At 41.1% G+C, this 13,783-nt stretch overlaps 2 protein-coding genes across 2 annotated transcripts; one reads left to right on the plus strand and one right to left on the minus strand.

Moving 5' to 3' along the window:
• The first annotated feature begins 283 nt into the window (after nucleotides 1-283).
• LOC131330691 (large ribosomal subunit protein uL6c) lies at nucleotides 284-3,991 on the plus strand. The gene is made up of 3 exons (XM_058364366.1): nucleotides 284-454; nucleotides 1,720-2,028; nucleotides 3,559-3,991. The coding sequence occupies exons 1-3, from the start codon at nucleotides 420-422 to the stop codon at nucleotides 3,893-3,895; spliced, it is 681 nt and encodes a 226-aa protein (XP_058220349.1). The 5' UTR covers nucleotides 284-419; the 3' UTR covers nucleotides 3,896-3,991.
• Nucleotides 3,992-6,675: 2,684 nt separating this feature from the next.
• LOC131328644 (HMG1/2-like protein) lies at nucleotides 6,676-9,114 on the minus strand. The gene is made up of 5 exons (XM_058361562.1): nucleotides 9,026-9,114; nucleotides 8,209-8,380; nucleotides 7,897-7,977; nucleotides 7,672-7,758; nucleotides 6,676-6,913 (listed from the first exon to the last, which is right to left on the minus strand). Exons 1-4 carry the CDS (start codon nucleotides 9,112-9,114, stop codon nucleotides 7,672-7,674), a joined length of 429 nt encoding a protein of 142 aa, XP_058217545.1. The 3' UTR covers nucleotides 6,676-6,913.
• Nucleotides 9,115-13,783: the final 4,669 nt, after the last annotated feature.

Here is a 13,783-nt window from a genome sequence, read left to right on the forward strand (position 1 = left end):
TAATAACCTGTTTTTATTAGTTTGAAAACTATTTAAAAAATATATTTTATATGGTGACAATTTTTAGATTTTATAGGTTAAAAAGGTAATGTGATAATTTTTGATTATTCAATGTTGATTATGACACTGTGGACATTTACATTGCTAATATTAACAACCCCTTAAATGGATAATCAAAAGATGATGTGGCAACTTTTGATTATCCAATTTTGATTAGTTCACTGTGGATGCTCCTTGGGTGGACAATAATCTGTGCAGATGATGCTCGGCCATTTTTTAAGGGTAATTGAGTCATTACAAGGAAAAGCCCAAAGCGGATGGCAGTGGATTTGGATAAGTCGATTCCCCAAACAAATCGACAAGGGTTCGCACACCTTCTTCACCCCCAGTGGAGCTCACTTCTCCGGAGCTAATTAACTATGGCTTCTTCAGTCACTGCTTCTCTTCAAACTGGGTAAGGGTTCTTATCCTCTCTCTCTCTCTCTGATTCTTTTGGTTGAGCTTTATAAGAATTTGCACTTATAAAAAAAAAAAAGAAACTGTAACTCTATCACCAAGATGATTCTTCTTGATTAGAATGCAAAAAAATCTGTAGTCATTTCTAGGGCGTTTGATTGATGAATGTGAGCTGGGTATTTTACTTTTAACTCCGAATCTGGGCATAATTTTCATGCTGGTGTTCAATTCATATAAATTTCAGTTTTGAGCCAAAAAGATGTTCTTGAAATTTCGATTTTCTGTCCGCTGAATCTTTTTGGGTTTACTTAATGTGTGATTTTGACATATAGGATTGACGTATACAACATATATCATTGTCAAGAAGGAATTGCTTATTTAGGTATTTTGATTTTGAAAAAAATGGCCTTTTGCCCTTCTCTTGGAAGTTAAAAAAGGATCTGGTTGCCTTAATGAAGGAATGACTTGTGCTGAAGGAATCCATTTGTGGGTCTTAATCTTTGTAGTTATGGTACAAATATCCTGTAACTGTAAGGGAGTATGCCATTTCATGAGACTACCTTTTCTTTTTGATCAGTAGGAGGGGAATGAGGGAAGGGAAAGCTTCATTTTGCAGCTGCAAGACATGAAAATCATGCATCACAACTAGTAATGGTGCACCTCATTCACTTGGCCAAACCCCTTTGTCTTCATGTCCTAGCTTAACTTGCATTAGTATAGATATTAGAGCACTTTACATGGATTTTTCCACGAGCTTTGGAGATGCAAGTTTAACCAAGAGGAAATTTCCCGTGGTTGGTCACCTTTGTTCGAGGGTGTTGGTATGGGGAGGGTTGATTAAGAACTAATGTTTGTGTCATTTGTGGTCATGCTCAAACCCAAACTTGGTGGGATCTTATAATTGGCAGCCCAAACTTGTAACAGTGCACCAAGAGCAGCATTGATTGAGAAATCCTCACTTTTGATTTTCTTGGACCTAATTTATAGATCATAGTGGTGCAGAGGAGAAAAGTATCAGCTTTTTTGCGACGTAGTATTGTTTTGTTTTTTTGATAGGCTACGTAGTATTGTTGTTCTCTGGTTTACTTAATCTAGTAAAGCTGACAGCCGAGCGTGGCTTGATGAATTGTCTCTTTTCGGTATCTTGGGTCATTAAAACTAGACTGCAGAAAGCGCATTCTTATCTTGGTTATTTTGTAAATGACACTGTTTTTTGAAAGTTATTCATGCATTTTAAGATAGATTATATTCCTTTTGTGTCAGCAACTTGAGGTCTGTATTTCTGGGAAAAAGAAATGCTGTCTATGTTCCAAGTGCTCCAGTCACCCGTGTTCGTCTTATGAGGAAAACGATCCAGTGCAAAGAATCTAGAATTGGGAAGCAGCCCATTGAAGTTCCATCGAATGTGACAGTCACATTGGAAGGTCAGGGGTTGCAAGCACAAGGTCCTCTAGGGCAACTTGCAATCACTTATCCACGGGAAGTAAAGGTTGAGAGGGAGGACTCAGGTATCCTGTGGGTCAAAAGGACAATAGAAACGAAAAGAGCTAACCAAATGCATGGTCTATTCAGGTAAACTCATTTGATTTTGGTTCTTTAAATATGAATTTTGTTTGTTGGAGAATCATGCATCTTCATTTACTTGTTAAACTTGTCGCGTATTTTACAGCGTGATGCCTTTTGAGTTCTTAACTGGACACCACTTTTTTCTTTTCCTTTTTAATTTTCAAATTATGGAGAAATTGATGAATTCAATGGTAGTTGTGTAACATTTCTGACCTGAACCCTTAGTATTCCAATAGCCAACCAAAGCATGAAATCTTCCTTGAAATACATTTTAACTAGATATTCAACAGTTCACGATGAATTATGGGTTGTATAAGAATTGGAAAGTATTTTCTCTGGTGTATCGAAAGGTATAGGCTAAACCTAGGATGCTCTATGTGCTTGGGAACTTGAAACAACCACCCCATGAAAGAGAATTTTAGGGATTGTATTTCTAATAGACTAATACCACTTTTAGGACTTCTATGCAGTGGATACAGGCTTCTTATTGTAGTGTTGAGTCTGATGCTGCGTTGAATAGTAATCAAGACTCCTGCAGCTCCGTGATTATCTTAATTCCTATGGCATTCATCTACTTTAGTAGTTTTACTTAACTTGATAGATGCGAGAATTTTACTGCTCTCTATGTTTCTCAGTCTCCCTAGGCCCTAGCTAGAATAGCACCAATGTGGGGCTGACTTTCATTTTTCTTTCTACAAAGTGATGATGTTATTATTTAGTTAGCATAAGGATGACTTTTCTGTTTTTCAGATGGACGGTTAGATTGGTACTTGTGGAAAGAAGTGGTAAAAAAGTGAAGATTTTTAAACTTTTCCTCCCCTTGTGTGGTTCTTAAAGAAAGAGAAAAGAAAATTACAAACACAAGTTCAATGTTTTCTCTTTTTCTCTTTAACTTTCCCTCCCGTTTTCCTCTTAATCATTTTCTCTTCTTTTCTTTTTCTTTCCCTAAGTTCCAAACAGAACCTAACTGATGCAACAATTTGTACACTTTTTTTAGCATGTATGTGTATTGTGTATATCTTGCACTAACAGTTAGAGATGACTCTGTTAAGACTCGAGAGCCAACTGAGGAAAGCAGAAACATATGGCTGATCCCATGTACTTGTGATAAGGATCTTTAAGTTTGAGTTGAGAAATTATGGATAGTCTTGGATTGACTTACGACTATATGGAATGTTTTAACCAACAGTGCATGATTAAGTTAGAGATAACTAGATAAGATAATGGAAGAGAAGTGATTTGGCACGATATTTGGTTGCTTAATAGTTAATAGTAGATTAGTAGTATTTGTCAGCAATGCTGCATTTCTCTTTTTGGCAGCCTTTAGGTTCACGTGAGCCTGTTTCTTTATCATGAATAGTAAGCAGAACTAAGCCACAAAAACAAGATGAAGAATTCTGATTCCATTAAGCTGCATACATCATTTTCCAATAACTCTCATGTTGATGCCGAACCTTATTGGAAGAAAGTTATATTCCAACATGTGACCTTAGGGTTTGCTTTACTCTTAGCTCCAGTCTATTTTTTTTTTGTCAGGACTCTTACCAACAACATGGTGGTGGGCGTGTCTAAAGGATTTGATAAGAAACTGCTATTGGTTGGTGTAGGGTATCGTGCAATGGTAGAAGGAAAAGTGTTGGTATTGAATCTTGGATTCTCTCATCCAGTAAAGATGGAAATACCTGAAGGGATACAAGTGAAGGTGGAAGAGAGCACCAGAATCACAGTGAGTGGATATGACAAGGCTGCCATCGGTCAATTTGCTGCATCAGTTAGGAAATGGAGACCCCCAGAACCTTACAAAGGAAAAGGTGTGAGATATGATGATGAAATTATACGAAGAAAGGAGGGCAAAGCTGGGAAGAAGAAGTAGTGCATGCGATTGTTTAATTTTTGTCTGCTCGGTATCAAATACGATGATGTGACAATTAATGTTGATGTATTCAATGGTTAGTGCAGTTTATCTTTCTATCTTCTTTCTCATGTTTTGTGTAGTATATTTGCTATATTCTGGAGTATTATTTAGGCTGTGTTAGGATTTGTGGAGGGATTTGTTCAGGGAAAAGAAGTGGTGAGATAGACATACATTCAATTTGTGAGGGGAAATTCTTAACATTTTCTTTTCCATCCACAAATCCCCTGACAAGTGCCTGATCTAAAAACATCAGTATTCTTCATCTTATGGTATAGCAAATATTGAATTGGAAAAAATGAAAGTAGATGGGATAAAGAGAGAATTAATGTTGTAGTTGATTAAATAATGTTCGTGACTTCGACACTATATATTTGGCGGGACTTATCAGCATTTTTTTTAGTGGGAGGTATCAACTGGAAAGAGTGTAATAAAAGGGAAGAAGGTATGGAAAAAACAAAAAGAATACAGGATTTAGAGCTTGTTTGGGCTAAATGGCCCTGAACTCTATGGTTGAGTTAGAATTAGAACAATGCAAAACGAAGTTGTACTACTATCATCAAGTCAAGTGTGACTTCGAGGTAGTTAATCTTTTGATTCTGTAAAAACTGAATAGATTTATGAATGGTGGATGGTCTTATATAAACTTTCTCAATACCCGTTGAATAGGGAAACAGATAGTTATTAACTCACCTTTTGGTTTACGACGGGGTAAGGTTAGAATTGGAAGTCTTGTCTCGGAGCTAGATTTAAGTTCTTTTCAGTTTTTGGTTCTTTGTTTTCTGTTGTCTGCTGCTGAACAACTTTGCTAGTTGTGCCAAAAGAGAGTGTGCTCATAGATTTTCCTATTCTGTCTTTTGCTTAGATTGACTATGATATGATGCAAGAAATTTGATCAGGATGACCTCATTTTATGTCCACAGTTTGGACAAGTCCAATTGGATGTCATATCCGTAAAATTCTCTTACGAACTCAGCATAGCAAAGCACCGGGCAGACTGGGGAGTGTTGAGTAATTTATTGTGATTTTTTCCGGCCTTAAAAGATTACGGCTGCCTGTGTGCTTATGCAGTGAGAGGATATTCTTCTTGGTTCTGGCATTTTGGTTGCATACACCTCAGAAAAACAGCTACTTGCCTCGTGTGACTGTGTAATGCTCTTAGGGGAATCTAGTTCACGATCATTAGAGCACTGATGGTTCCTGTCGCACGCATTGTAATGAAAGTCCTCACCTCGTCTGATATGAGAAGAACTTCAACTAGTGACGACAAGCTACCATGTGTGCATGATGACGTCTTTTCATGAACCAGACTGTGTAGATGCGACAGTTGGTTGAGGTGATTGATTCAATGACATATAAGAAGGGTTCACCTTCGCGTTTAGTTTATCAGCGCTCGTGATACTACTGCGCGGGCCTGAGGACGTTGTATCGCCAGTGCACTCAAATTTTACTCATCCGGTTTCTTCACGTCTATGAACCATGATGTCCTGGACTTTCTATTTGCAAATCTAATCAAATTTTGCTCACAGAAAAAAGCTCTGAGCCAGCTTGTTGCTGGAACTGTTCTGTTCTGAGAAGAGTTGTGGAAGTTTAGGTACCGGAACCGCCTACATGTTTCTGCAAGAGAGTCTAACTTGGAAAGAATTACGAAAATGTCCGAATGTTTCGAATTACTGACCCGAATGTCTCGAATTATAGGTTCATCATTCATGCCGCTACCTGGAAAATACGGACCCAACTGAGTTCTCCAAGGCTCAAACTAGGGCATATAATAATAGTACTCAATAAGTAATTTTATCACTCCAAACATCCCTGGTATCTAATGCCTACTCTTGACGAGGGATTTTGGTTAATGCTCGTGTGACATGCTCAACCCCCTCTTGTGGTAAACACAATTTGGTGCAATGTGCTCTACATCAGTACACCCACGAGAACACTGTTTAGCTTTTCCAGACTCTTCACAGGTTCGAATCGATGGCACTAACAAGCAAATGAATCTTATTTTGCTGCTTTTCTAGAAAAGGGATTTTTGAATTCGGAAAGTAAACAAAAAGGGATTTGTGAACTTTTATACTCTCCTTCCCCTTCGAAAATTTTACCAAAAATTCGAATTACAAACACAGCCTTGAACTCAACCACACGATTGGCATGTTTTTTGAGAATTAAACTACTAAGTAGAATGAATGTAAGTTGAGTCAAGTTTTTATCACCCTCTTAAAATCGAAAGGTGGATCGGTCAAAAGTGTAAGCTGTAATCGCAAGACCTGTTACCATATATATCCACGGATATGAAGAAGCTCTAGTGCAGTGCACCAAAGCCTTTGCTTGGTTTTAAGTTGTCTGACTCATCTCTTCAGTCTTTGAGTTCTACCAAAGACAGTAATGTGAGTTATGAGTCGCACCGTGGATTACAAAGCTGTACAGGATCCATTGGATGACCATACAACTTAACAGTTGCAATGTGCGAAAGAGATGAAATATCTCCAACATCAATCCAGATTACGGGAAGTTAAGGTCAACAGCGATCGAGCCACTTTTCTTTTGGTGAGGCCTAAACTTGCAAATTCCAGTGTTGAAACAAGAAAGAAACCAACTGAGATTTCAAGGTATCCTAACACAAGCTTGTCTCCTAAAGAATTTGCAGCAGGTAATGAGATACGAACTTTTTTACGGTTCAAGCCAAAAAATGCATCAAATTAAGGCAGAGAAAGTAAAAACTGAACATGGCTAAGATAGTAGCATACTAGTCATTAGGTCATCAACATCGCAGAGCATATCAAATTGCCATCAGAAAACTAACTGTTCAACGGAAACAACAACCACAAAAAGGAACAGGCCACCGGCCGATTGCAAGATGTAGAAGCAAAACACGACCCACTCAAGCTATCTATAACCATGTACTAGAGTAAAGCCACTACTGTTCTCCTGTGCATCACTGTACCATGAATTTTGACCCGCTTTCTACATCATCTGATCTATCTGCAATCAAAGAACCAAACACAAAGCAATGAAGGAAAGAAATCAAATACTACCAATGTAAATGTCCAATTGATATATCACCCAAAACGTGGCAGGATGTATTTTTATCTCGGTTTCATATTAATGTAAAGATTTCAAAATATGGAAGCAATCATGTCTATGTAACAAGCAGACGTGAGATACAGCGATAAACATCCAGTGAATTACATAGCATTTCTATTCAAGTGAGCTTACGCATATTCCCATTAACAATCGAGTTCATCGGGCCCATTTTAAGGTCGAAACCAGGCACCTTACAGTGTATAATATTGTGTGCCATGCGCTATATTATGATCTTGTTCTAATATTATGATGGGGAATGATCTTTGCACTATATTTTTTTTTTTACTAATTTAATCCAATTCTACCAATCAAACACAACACTCTTTTTAAAGCACACAAGAGTACATATTTACATATTGTGGAGCGCAAAAATCATTTCCCTAAATTGATAAGCAATTACAGATTTCAAAGCTTAAGTTATTTATGAAAGGTAATTGAGTTCCACTCTCAATTTTGTAATTGCCTTCCTGTTTTTCCTCTTGCGAGTGAATTTATAAAATTATCCTTTTGTCCACAATCCACATGTAAGCATACATGTTCAGAGATCAAGTAGTTATCTAACATGATGTGTTTATGCCAAATTAGAGTTTCCCAAATTCTGATCCCCAAAAGAATCTCTCTCTCTCAAAAAAAAAATAAAAAATGTAAAAGCATACCTAAGAGCTGGCTTCCTGCTCAGCAACATCATGGACCTCAGAAGAAGATTTCTCAGACTCCTCTGGCTTCTCTGCTACATCGCCAAGCTATTAATTCCAAAAAGAAAAACAGAGAATCACAATAAGCACAAAATACATATGGCAGAATATCATTATCTTCAGCAAATGATTCTTATTTTCTTATAAGTTTAGGAGAACTCATTAATGCAATAACAAAGACATTACGAGTTTCCTATCGAACTCTTCCTTTGCTTTCACGTACTCTGCCTTCTTCTTCACTGCCTTCGCCACAAACGGAGCTTTCTCCTACACGAAACACAGCCTAGATGTCACACACCGCCTTATCCGTCTTTAAAGTTAAACAGAAAACACGAACAAATACTAACAACGCGTCAATCATTACAGAATTACCAAAACTTCCACTGGAGAAATTTTACTAACTAATAAACGCAATATTGATTGCTGTCTTTATTAAAACTGATTGAAATTTCATTTTGCGTTTGATTGGATGTAAAAGTAGACGCGTAGAAAGCTTACAGATTCAGACATGGCCTTCCACTTCTCTCCACCAGCTTTGCCAACCTGAAATTCAGAGATCTCATAAACTAAATCGCAATAATAGAAAGAAAACAATGCTGCAAATTTGAACACTGCAAACGAGCCGAGGTGAACTTTGATGTTTTCGACTCCGGCTCGTGCAAAACCTAGTCTAGCTCAAGCTTGGCTCAAACTCAAGTCAGAGCCTGAATAATGGAGCTCGAGCTCGTTTAATTATCGAGGTGTTTTAGCTCAATTTGTTTACTACAAAAGCCTCTAAAAACGAGCGGATTCTATACAACCGAGCCCAGCCGAGATTCGAAGTGTTCGAGTCCGGCTCGTTGAAAACTAGTCTGTTGACAATTGGCATCAATTCTCCACATGGGCTGCTGAGAGGTGCAGCCTTTGTTGAACCACATGGGCTGCTGAGAGGTGCAGCCTTTGTTGAAAATGGCATGACAGCCATTCTTTGAATGGCCTATAAATGGAGACCCTTTGGCTCAAAGTTTTGTATCAGAAATCAGAGAGAAGAGAGTGATACACGAGTAGATTGTGAGGCAATACTGTGTGAGTCTGAGTGATTGTTGTAATCCTCCTCCAGTAAATATAGTAAATCCGCTGCCCCTCCGTGGATGTACCCGATTATTGGGGAACCACGTAAATCCTTGTGTTTCTCTGTGTTGTGTGTTTGTGTTTGCTTGGTTTGACTCTGGTTTAGCACTACAATTGGTATCAGAGCACGTAGTGTAGAACCAAGAACACAAAAACCACCATAGTTTCCGACTCTGCTTCTCAGTCCGTGTTCTGTCCGAGTCACAGAGCCACGTTTTTTTCTGATCCAAGAATCCGTTTGACCACTGAGTCTTGTGCGTCCTTGCGAGACGATTCCAACGCACCAAGACCCATCGGAAACGGAGTAACAACGAGGTCACACGCTCCGTTCGACGGTTGAGCGTGAAAGAAGCTGCGGCTCGCCGGATCTGTTTTTTTATCTTTTCAGAAAACAGAGTTTTTTTTACTTTAATATCTGTAAGGAGGAAAACCAGGTGCTGGTTTTTTGACTAGTCAAAGCCAGGGAAAAATTATCCAGTGCTACTGGCTCACCTAGAGACGCTGATGTCAGCTTGACATCATCGATCCAGAAGCTTCAGAAGGTTACGCCCAGTCAGCACGCCACGTGTCACCCAGTCACCAGACACGTCACCAGCCACATCATAAGAGGGGCTGAGTCATCAGCCACGTCATCAGCCACGTGTCTTTCCACGTCAGCGCTAGGTGTGCGCCACGTCAGCAAAAAGGCCCAGTCATTAGCGCCCAGTCAGCATTTATTGCTGAGTCAGCAGGTCCAGTCAGTCCTAACCAGAGGGAATATTCTCTGATCCAAGGAATATTCCAGAAAGTGTTATTTTGCGATTTCGGAGCCGTTTCAACTCTGATTTGCGCAAGTGAGTAGTCGTTCCTGATTATTCTCGACGTTCCGGATCCAACGCCGCACTCCGTTTTCCGTAACTCAGCTCCGACATTGGTGTTTTGTCCGTTGGTTGGCTAAAAAGCGCGTTTTTGGTGTTTTTTGTGCACCGGATATTCACGTGGGTGGAGTTTAAGGAGTTCTAATGGCGGAAGAAGAGTTTAAGGAGACCTCGGAAGTTTCTTCATCTGCAGAGAAGAATACCGAGCATCCCAAGGTCACTTCGAGCAGTTATGGGCAAAGGAATACGGTTTCCAATGCTAAGTTCGAGGTGGAGAAATTTGACGGAACAAGTAACTTCGGCATGTGGCAATGCGAAGTTTTGGATGTTCTGTATCAACAGGAGTTGGATATTACGTTAGAGGAGAGGCCGGACGACATTTCAGACAAGGATTGGATAAAGCTTAATCGCCAAGCTTGTGGCACCATCAGACTTTGTCTTACGAAGGATCAGAAATACTTCGTGATGAAGGAAACGTTAGCTAAAGAGCTATGGGAGAAATTGGAAAACAAGTACATGACGAAGAGTATTGAGAATCGGTTGTATCTCAAGAAGAAGCTCTACGGGTTCCAGTACGTGCAAGGTACGACTATGAACCAACACTTGAACAATTTCAATAAGATTTTGGCTGATTTGCAAAATCTAGACGTTTCCATAGAAGATGAGGATAAAGCTTTACTGTTGTTAAATTCATTGCCTGATACTTATGATCATTTGACTACTACTTTATTGTACGGTAAAGAAGAAATCAAGTTTAATGACGTTTCAAATGCTTTGATGAATAACGAGGTACGGAAGAGGGATCAGCAAGCTCACCGTGACCCGTCCGCATCAGCTTTGACAACAAGAGGCAGAACCGACACTAGGAGGACTGGTGGTGGAGGGCGAAGGAGGTCTCGCTCAAAATCAAGGGGGAAGTCTGTAGAGAGAAGATTGGGGAAAGACGAGTGTGCCCTTTGTCGTCAAAAGGGGCACTGGAAGAAAGATTGTCCGAACAAACAACCAGCTGCAAATGTTGCAGAGGAGACAGAGGATGATCTAGAGTCAGCACTATTAGTTTCATCATCACCTGACCATTCAGATGAGTGGATACTAGATTCGGGATGTTCCTACCACATGTGTCCCAACAGGGACTGGTTCTCGAGTTTTCAAGATCTCGATGGAGGAGTTGTTTTGCTAGGCGATAACACCGCTTGCAAAGTCCAAGGGATAGGTTCAATCCGTTTGAAGTTGCATGATGGGACGTTTAGGGTGCTAACAGACGTTCGGTATGTTCCGGACTTGAAGAAGAATCTCATTTCGCTTGGAGCCTTTGATGTGAAAGGATACAAGATTACGATGATGGGTGGAGTGCTAAAGATAGTTCGAGGGGCGCTCATTGTCTTGAAAGGTAGCCGAAAAGGAAACTTGTATTTCCTAGACGGTTGCACAGTCACAGGGAGAGTGGCCGTTACTACTAGCTCAGACGAAGACGATGCATCCAAGCTATGGCACATGCGTTTAGGGCATGCTGGCGAGAAGGCCTTACAGGGTTTAGTAAGGCAAGGCTTGTTGAAAGGGGCCAAGACAGGGAAAGTTGGCTTCTGTGAGCATTGTATATTGGGCAAACAAACTCGAGTCAAGTTTGGCACTGGAGTTCACCGCACAGAGGGGATTCTTGACTATGTTCATTCAGATGTTTGGGGGCCGACCAAAAATGTAACTTTGGGAGGCAAACGATGGTTCGTGACATTTATTGATGATTTCTCCAGACGTGTCTGGGTTTATACCATGAGGCACAAGTATGAGGTCCTTCCAATCTTCCTTCAGTGGAAGAAAATGATGGAGACGCAGACAGGAAGGAAAATCAAGAAGCTGAGGTCAGATAACGGTGGCGAGTACAAGTCAGATCCTTTTCTCCAAGTCTGTCGGGAGGAGGGGATAGTCAGACACTTCACAGTTGCGGGGACGCCGCAGCAGAATGGAGTAGCAGAGCGCATGAATCGTACTTTGGTGGAGAAAGTTCGGTGCATGTTGTCAAATGCCGGGCTTAGCAAGGCGTTCTGGGGTGAGGCTCTCAAATATGCCTCCCATCTTGTCAACCGTTTACCGTCAGCAGCAATCGGAGGGAAAACTCCGATGGAGGTATGGTTTGAGAAACCAGTTACAGATTATGATTCATTACATGTTTGGGGTTGTTCTGCTTACTATCATGTAACTGAGTCCAAGTTAGATCCACGAGCCAAGAAAGCTGTTTTCTTGGGTTTCACTTCAGGTGTTAAGGGATACAGGCTCTGGTGTCCCGAGTCCAGGAAGGTGATTCTAAGTAGGGATGTTACTTTCGACGAATCTGCTATGTTACAGCAGGTTCCTTCCAAGGAGAATGTGGAGCCGAATGCCCAGCAGCAGGTGGAGCATTCAGAACAGGTGGAGGTTGAGACTCCCCTTGTTCCAGCCAAGACTGTTCAGACAGTCAGCCGTCCTGAGGATCAACCCGTTGATCAGGATGTCATTATTGAAGAGGAGGCTTCATTACAGGAAATACCACAGCAGCCAGAATCCATTGCAACCAGCAGACCGAGGCGGGAAATCCGGAAACCTGCTCGATATGCTGATACAGTAGCTTATGCACTTCCAGTGACAGACGATGATGTCCCCTCCACTTACCGGGAGGCAGTGCAGTGTACAGATAGTAACAAGTGGAAAGAGGCAATGGATGAGGAGATGGGTTCACTCTCCAAGAATCAGACATGGGATTTGGTTCAACTTCCCAAGGGCAAGAAATCTATTGGCTGCAAGTGGGTTTATGCGAAGAAGGAAGGTACAGGATCTGAGAAAGTCAGGTTCAAAGCAAGATTGGTAGCCAAGGGTTACGCACAGACAGAGGGGATCGACTACAACGAGGTGTTCTCCCCTGTCGTCAAACATTCGTCGATCAGGATCTTGCTTGCATTGGTAGCACAGTTTGACCTTGAGTTAGCCCAACTCGATGTCAAGACCGCTTTTCTACACGGAGATCTGGATGAGGAGATCTATATGGCTCAACCAGATGGTTACAGAATTGCAGGAAAGGAGAATTGGGCTTGTAAACTGAAGAAGTCGCTATACGGGTTGAAACAGTCGCCGAGACAGTGGTACAAGCGCTTCGATCGGTTTATGATGGAGCAGGGGTACACAAGAAGTCACTTTGACCATTGTGTTTACTTCTGCAAACTCCCGGATGGATCATTTGTCTATTTGCTCTTATATGTAGATGACATGCTGATTGCATGTAAGAGCAAGGTGGAGATTGACAGACTGAAGGCTCAACTCAGTAAGGAGTTTGACATGAAGGATCTCGGGGAGGCAAAGAAAATACTCGGCATGGAAATTCAGCGGGACAAGGCGAAAGGCACAGTTTGTTTGACTCAGACGCAGTATCTGAAGCGAGTGTTGCAGAGATTTGGGATTGACAGGAAAGCCAAACCTGTCAGTACACCTTTGGCCGCTCATTTTAAACTTAGTGCATCGATGTCGCCGCAGAAGGAAGACGAACGGAAGCAAATGGCTCAGGTTCCTTATGCCAATGCTGTGGGAGCTTTGATGTATGCTATGGTTTGTACGAGGCCGGACATTTCACATGCAGTTAGCATGGTCAGTCGATACATGCACAATCCAGGGAAAGAGCACTGGCAGGCTGTGAAATGGATTCTACGGTATTTTCAGGGTACTGTGGATGTTGGATTGAAGTACGAGAGAAACAGAAAACTTGGTCAGCATTTGGTTGGTTACGTGGATTCCGATTATGCTGGTGACCTAGATAAGCGACGGTCGACTACAGGGTATGTGTTTACACTTGCTGGAGGGCCAATCAGTTGGAGGTCAACGTTACAGTCAACGGTGGCTTTGTCTACTACAGAGGCAGAGTATATGGCAGTGACAGAGGCTTTCAAGGAAGCTATTTGGGTACATGGTTTGATTGAGGACTTGGGAATTGTTCAAGAAAACGTGGAGGTTTTTTGTGACAGTCAGAGTGCCATCTGTTTGGCGAAAAACCAGGTTCACCATTCCCGCACCAAGCATATCGATGTTCGGTTTCATTTCATCAGGGAGATTGTAGAGGAAGGGGATGTTCTTCTTCAGAAGAT

Source organism: Rhododendron vialii, chromosome 6a (assembly GCF_030253575.1).
Source record: "Rhododendron vialii isolate Sample 1 chromosome 6a, ASM3025357v1".
NCBI classification, from domain to species: domain Eukaryota; kingdom Viridiplantae; phylum Streptophyta; class Magnoliopsida; order Ericales; family Ericaceae; genus Rhododendron; species Rhododendron vialii.

What these genes read in the sequence shown, in the direction of transcription:
- LOC131330691 (XM_058364366.1), top strand. Translation starts at nt 420, where the DNA reads ATGGCTTCTTCAGTCACTGCTTCTCTTCAAACTGG. An exon ending in ACTGCTTCTCTTCAAACTGG is followed by an intron (nt 455 to 1,719) that starts GTAAGGGTTCTT and finishes CTTTTGTGTCAG; the next exon opens with CAACTTGAGGTCTGTATTTC. An exon ending in CAAATGCATGGTCTATTCAG is followed by an intron (nt 2,029 to 3,558) that starts GTAAACTCATTT and finishes TTTTTTTGTCAG; the next exon opens with GACTCTTACCAACAACATGG.
- LOC131328644 (XM_058361562.1), bottom strand. Translation starts at nt 9,114, where the DNA reads ATGGGTCTTGGTGCGTTGGAATCGTCTCGCAAGGACGCACAAGACTCA. An exon ending in TCAGAAAAAAACGTGGCTCT is followed by an intron (nt 8,381 to 9,025) that starts GTGACTCGGACA and finishes AGCTTGAGCTAG; the next exon opens with ACTAGGTTTTGCACGAGCCG. An exon ending in AAGAGTTCGATAGGAAACTC is followed by an intron (nt 7,759 to 7,896) that starts GTAATGTCTTTG and finishes TGGAATTAATAG; the next exon opens with CTTGGCGATGTAGCAGAGAA.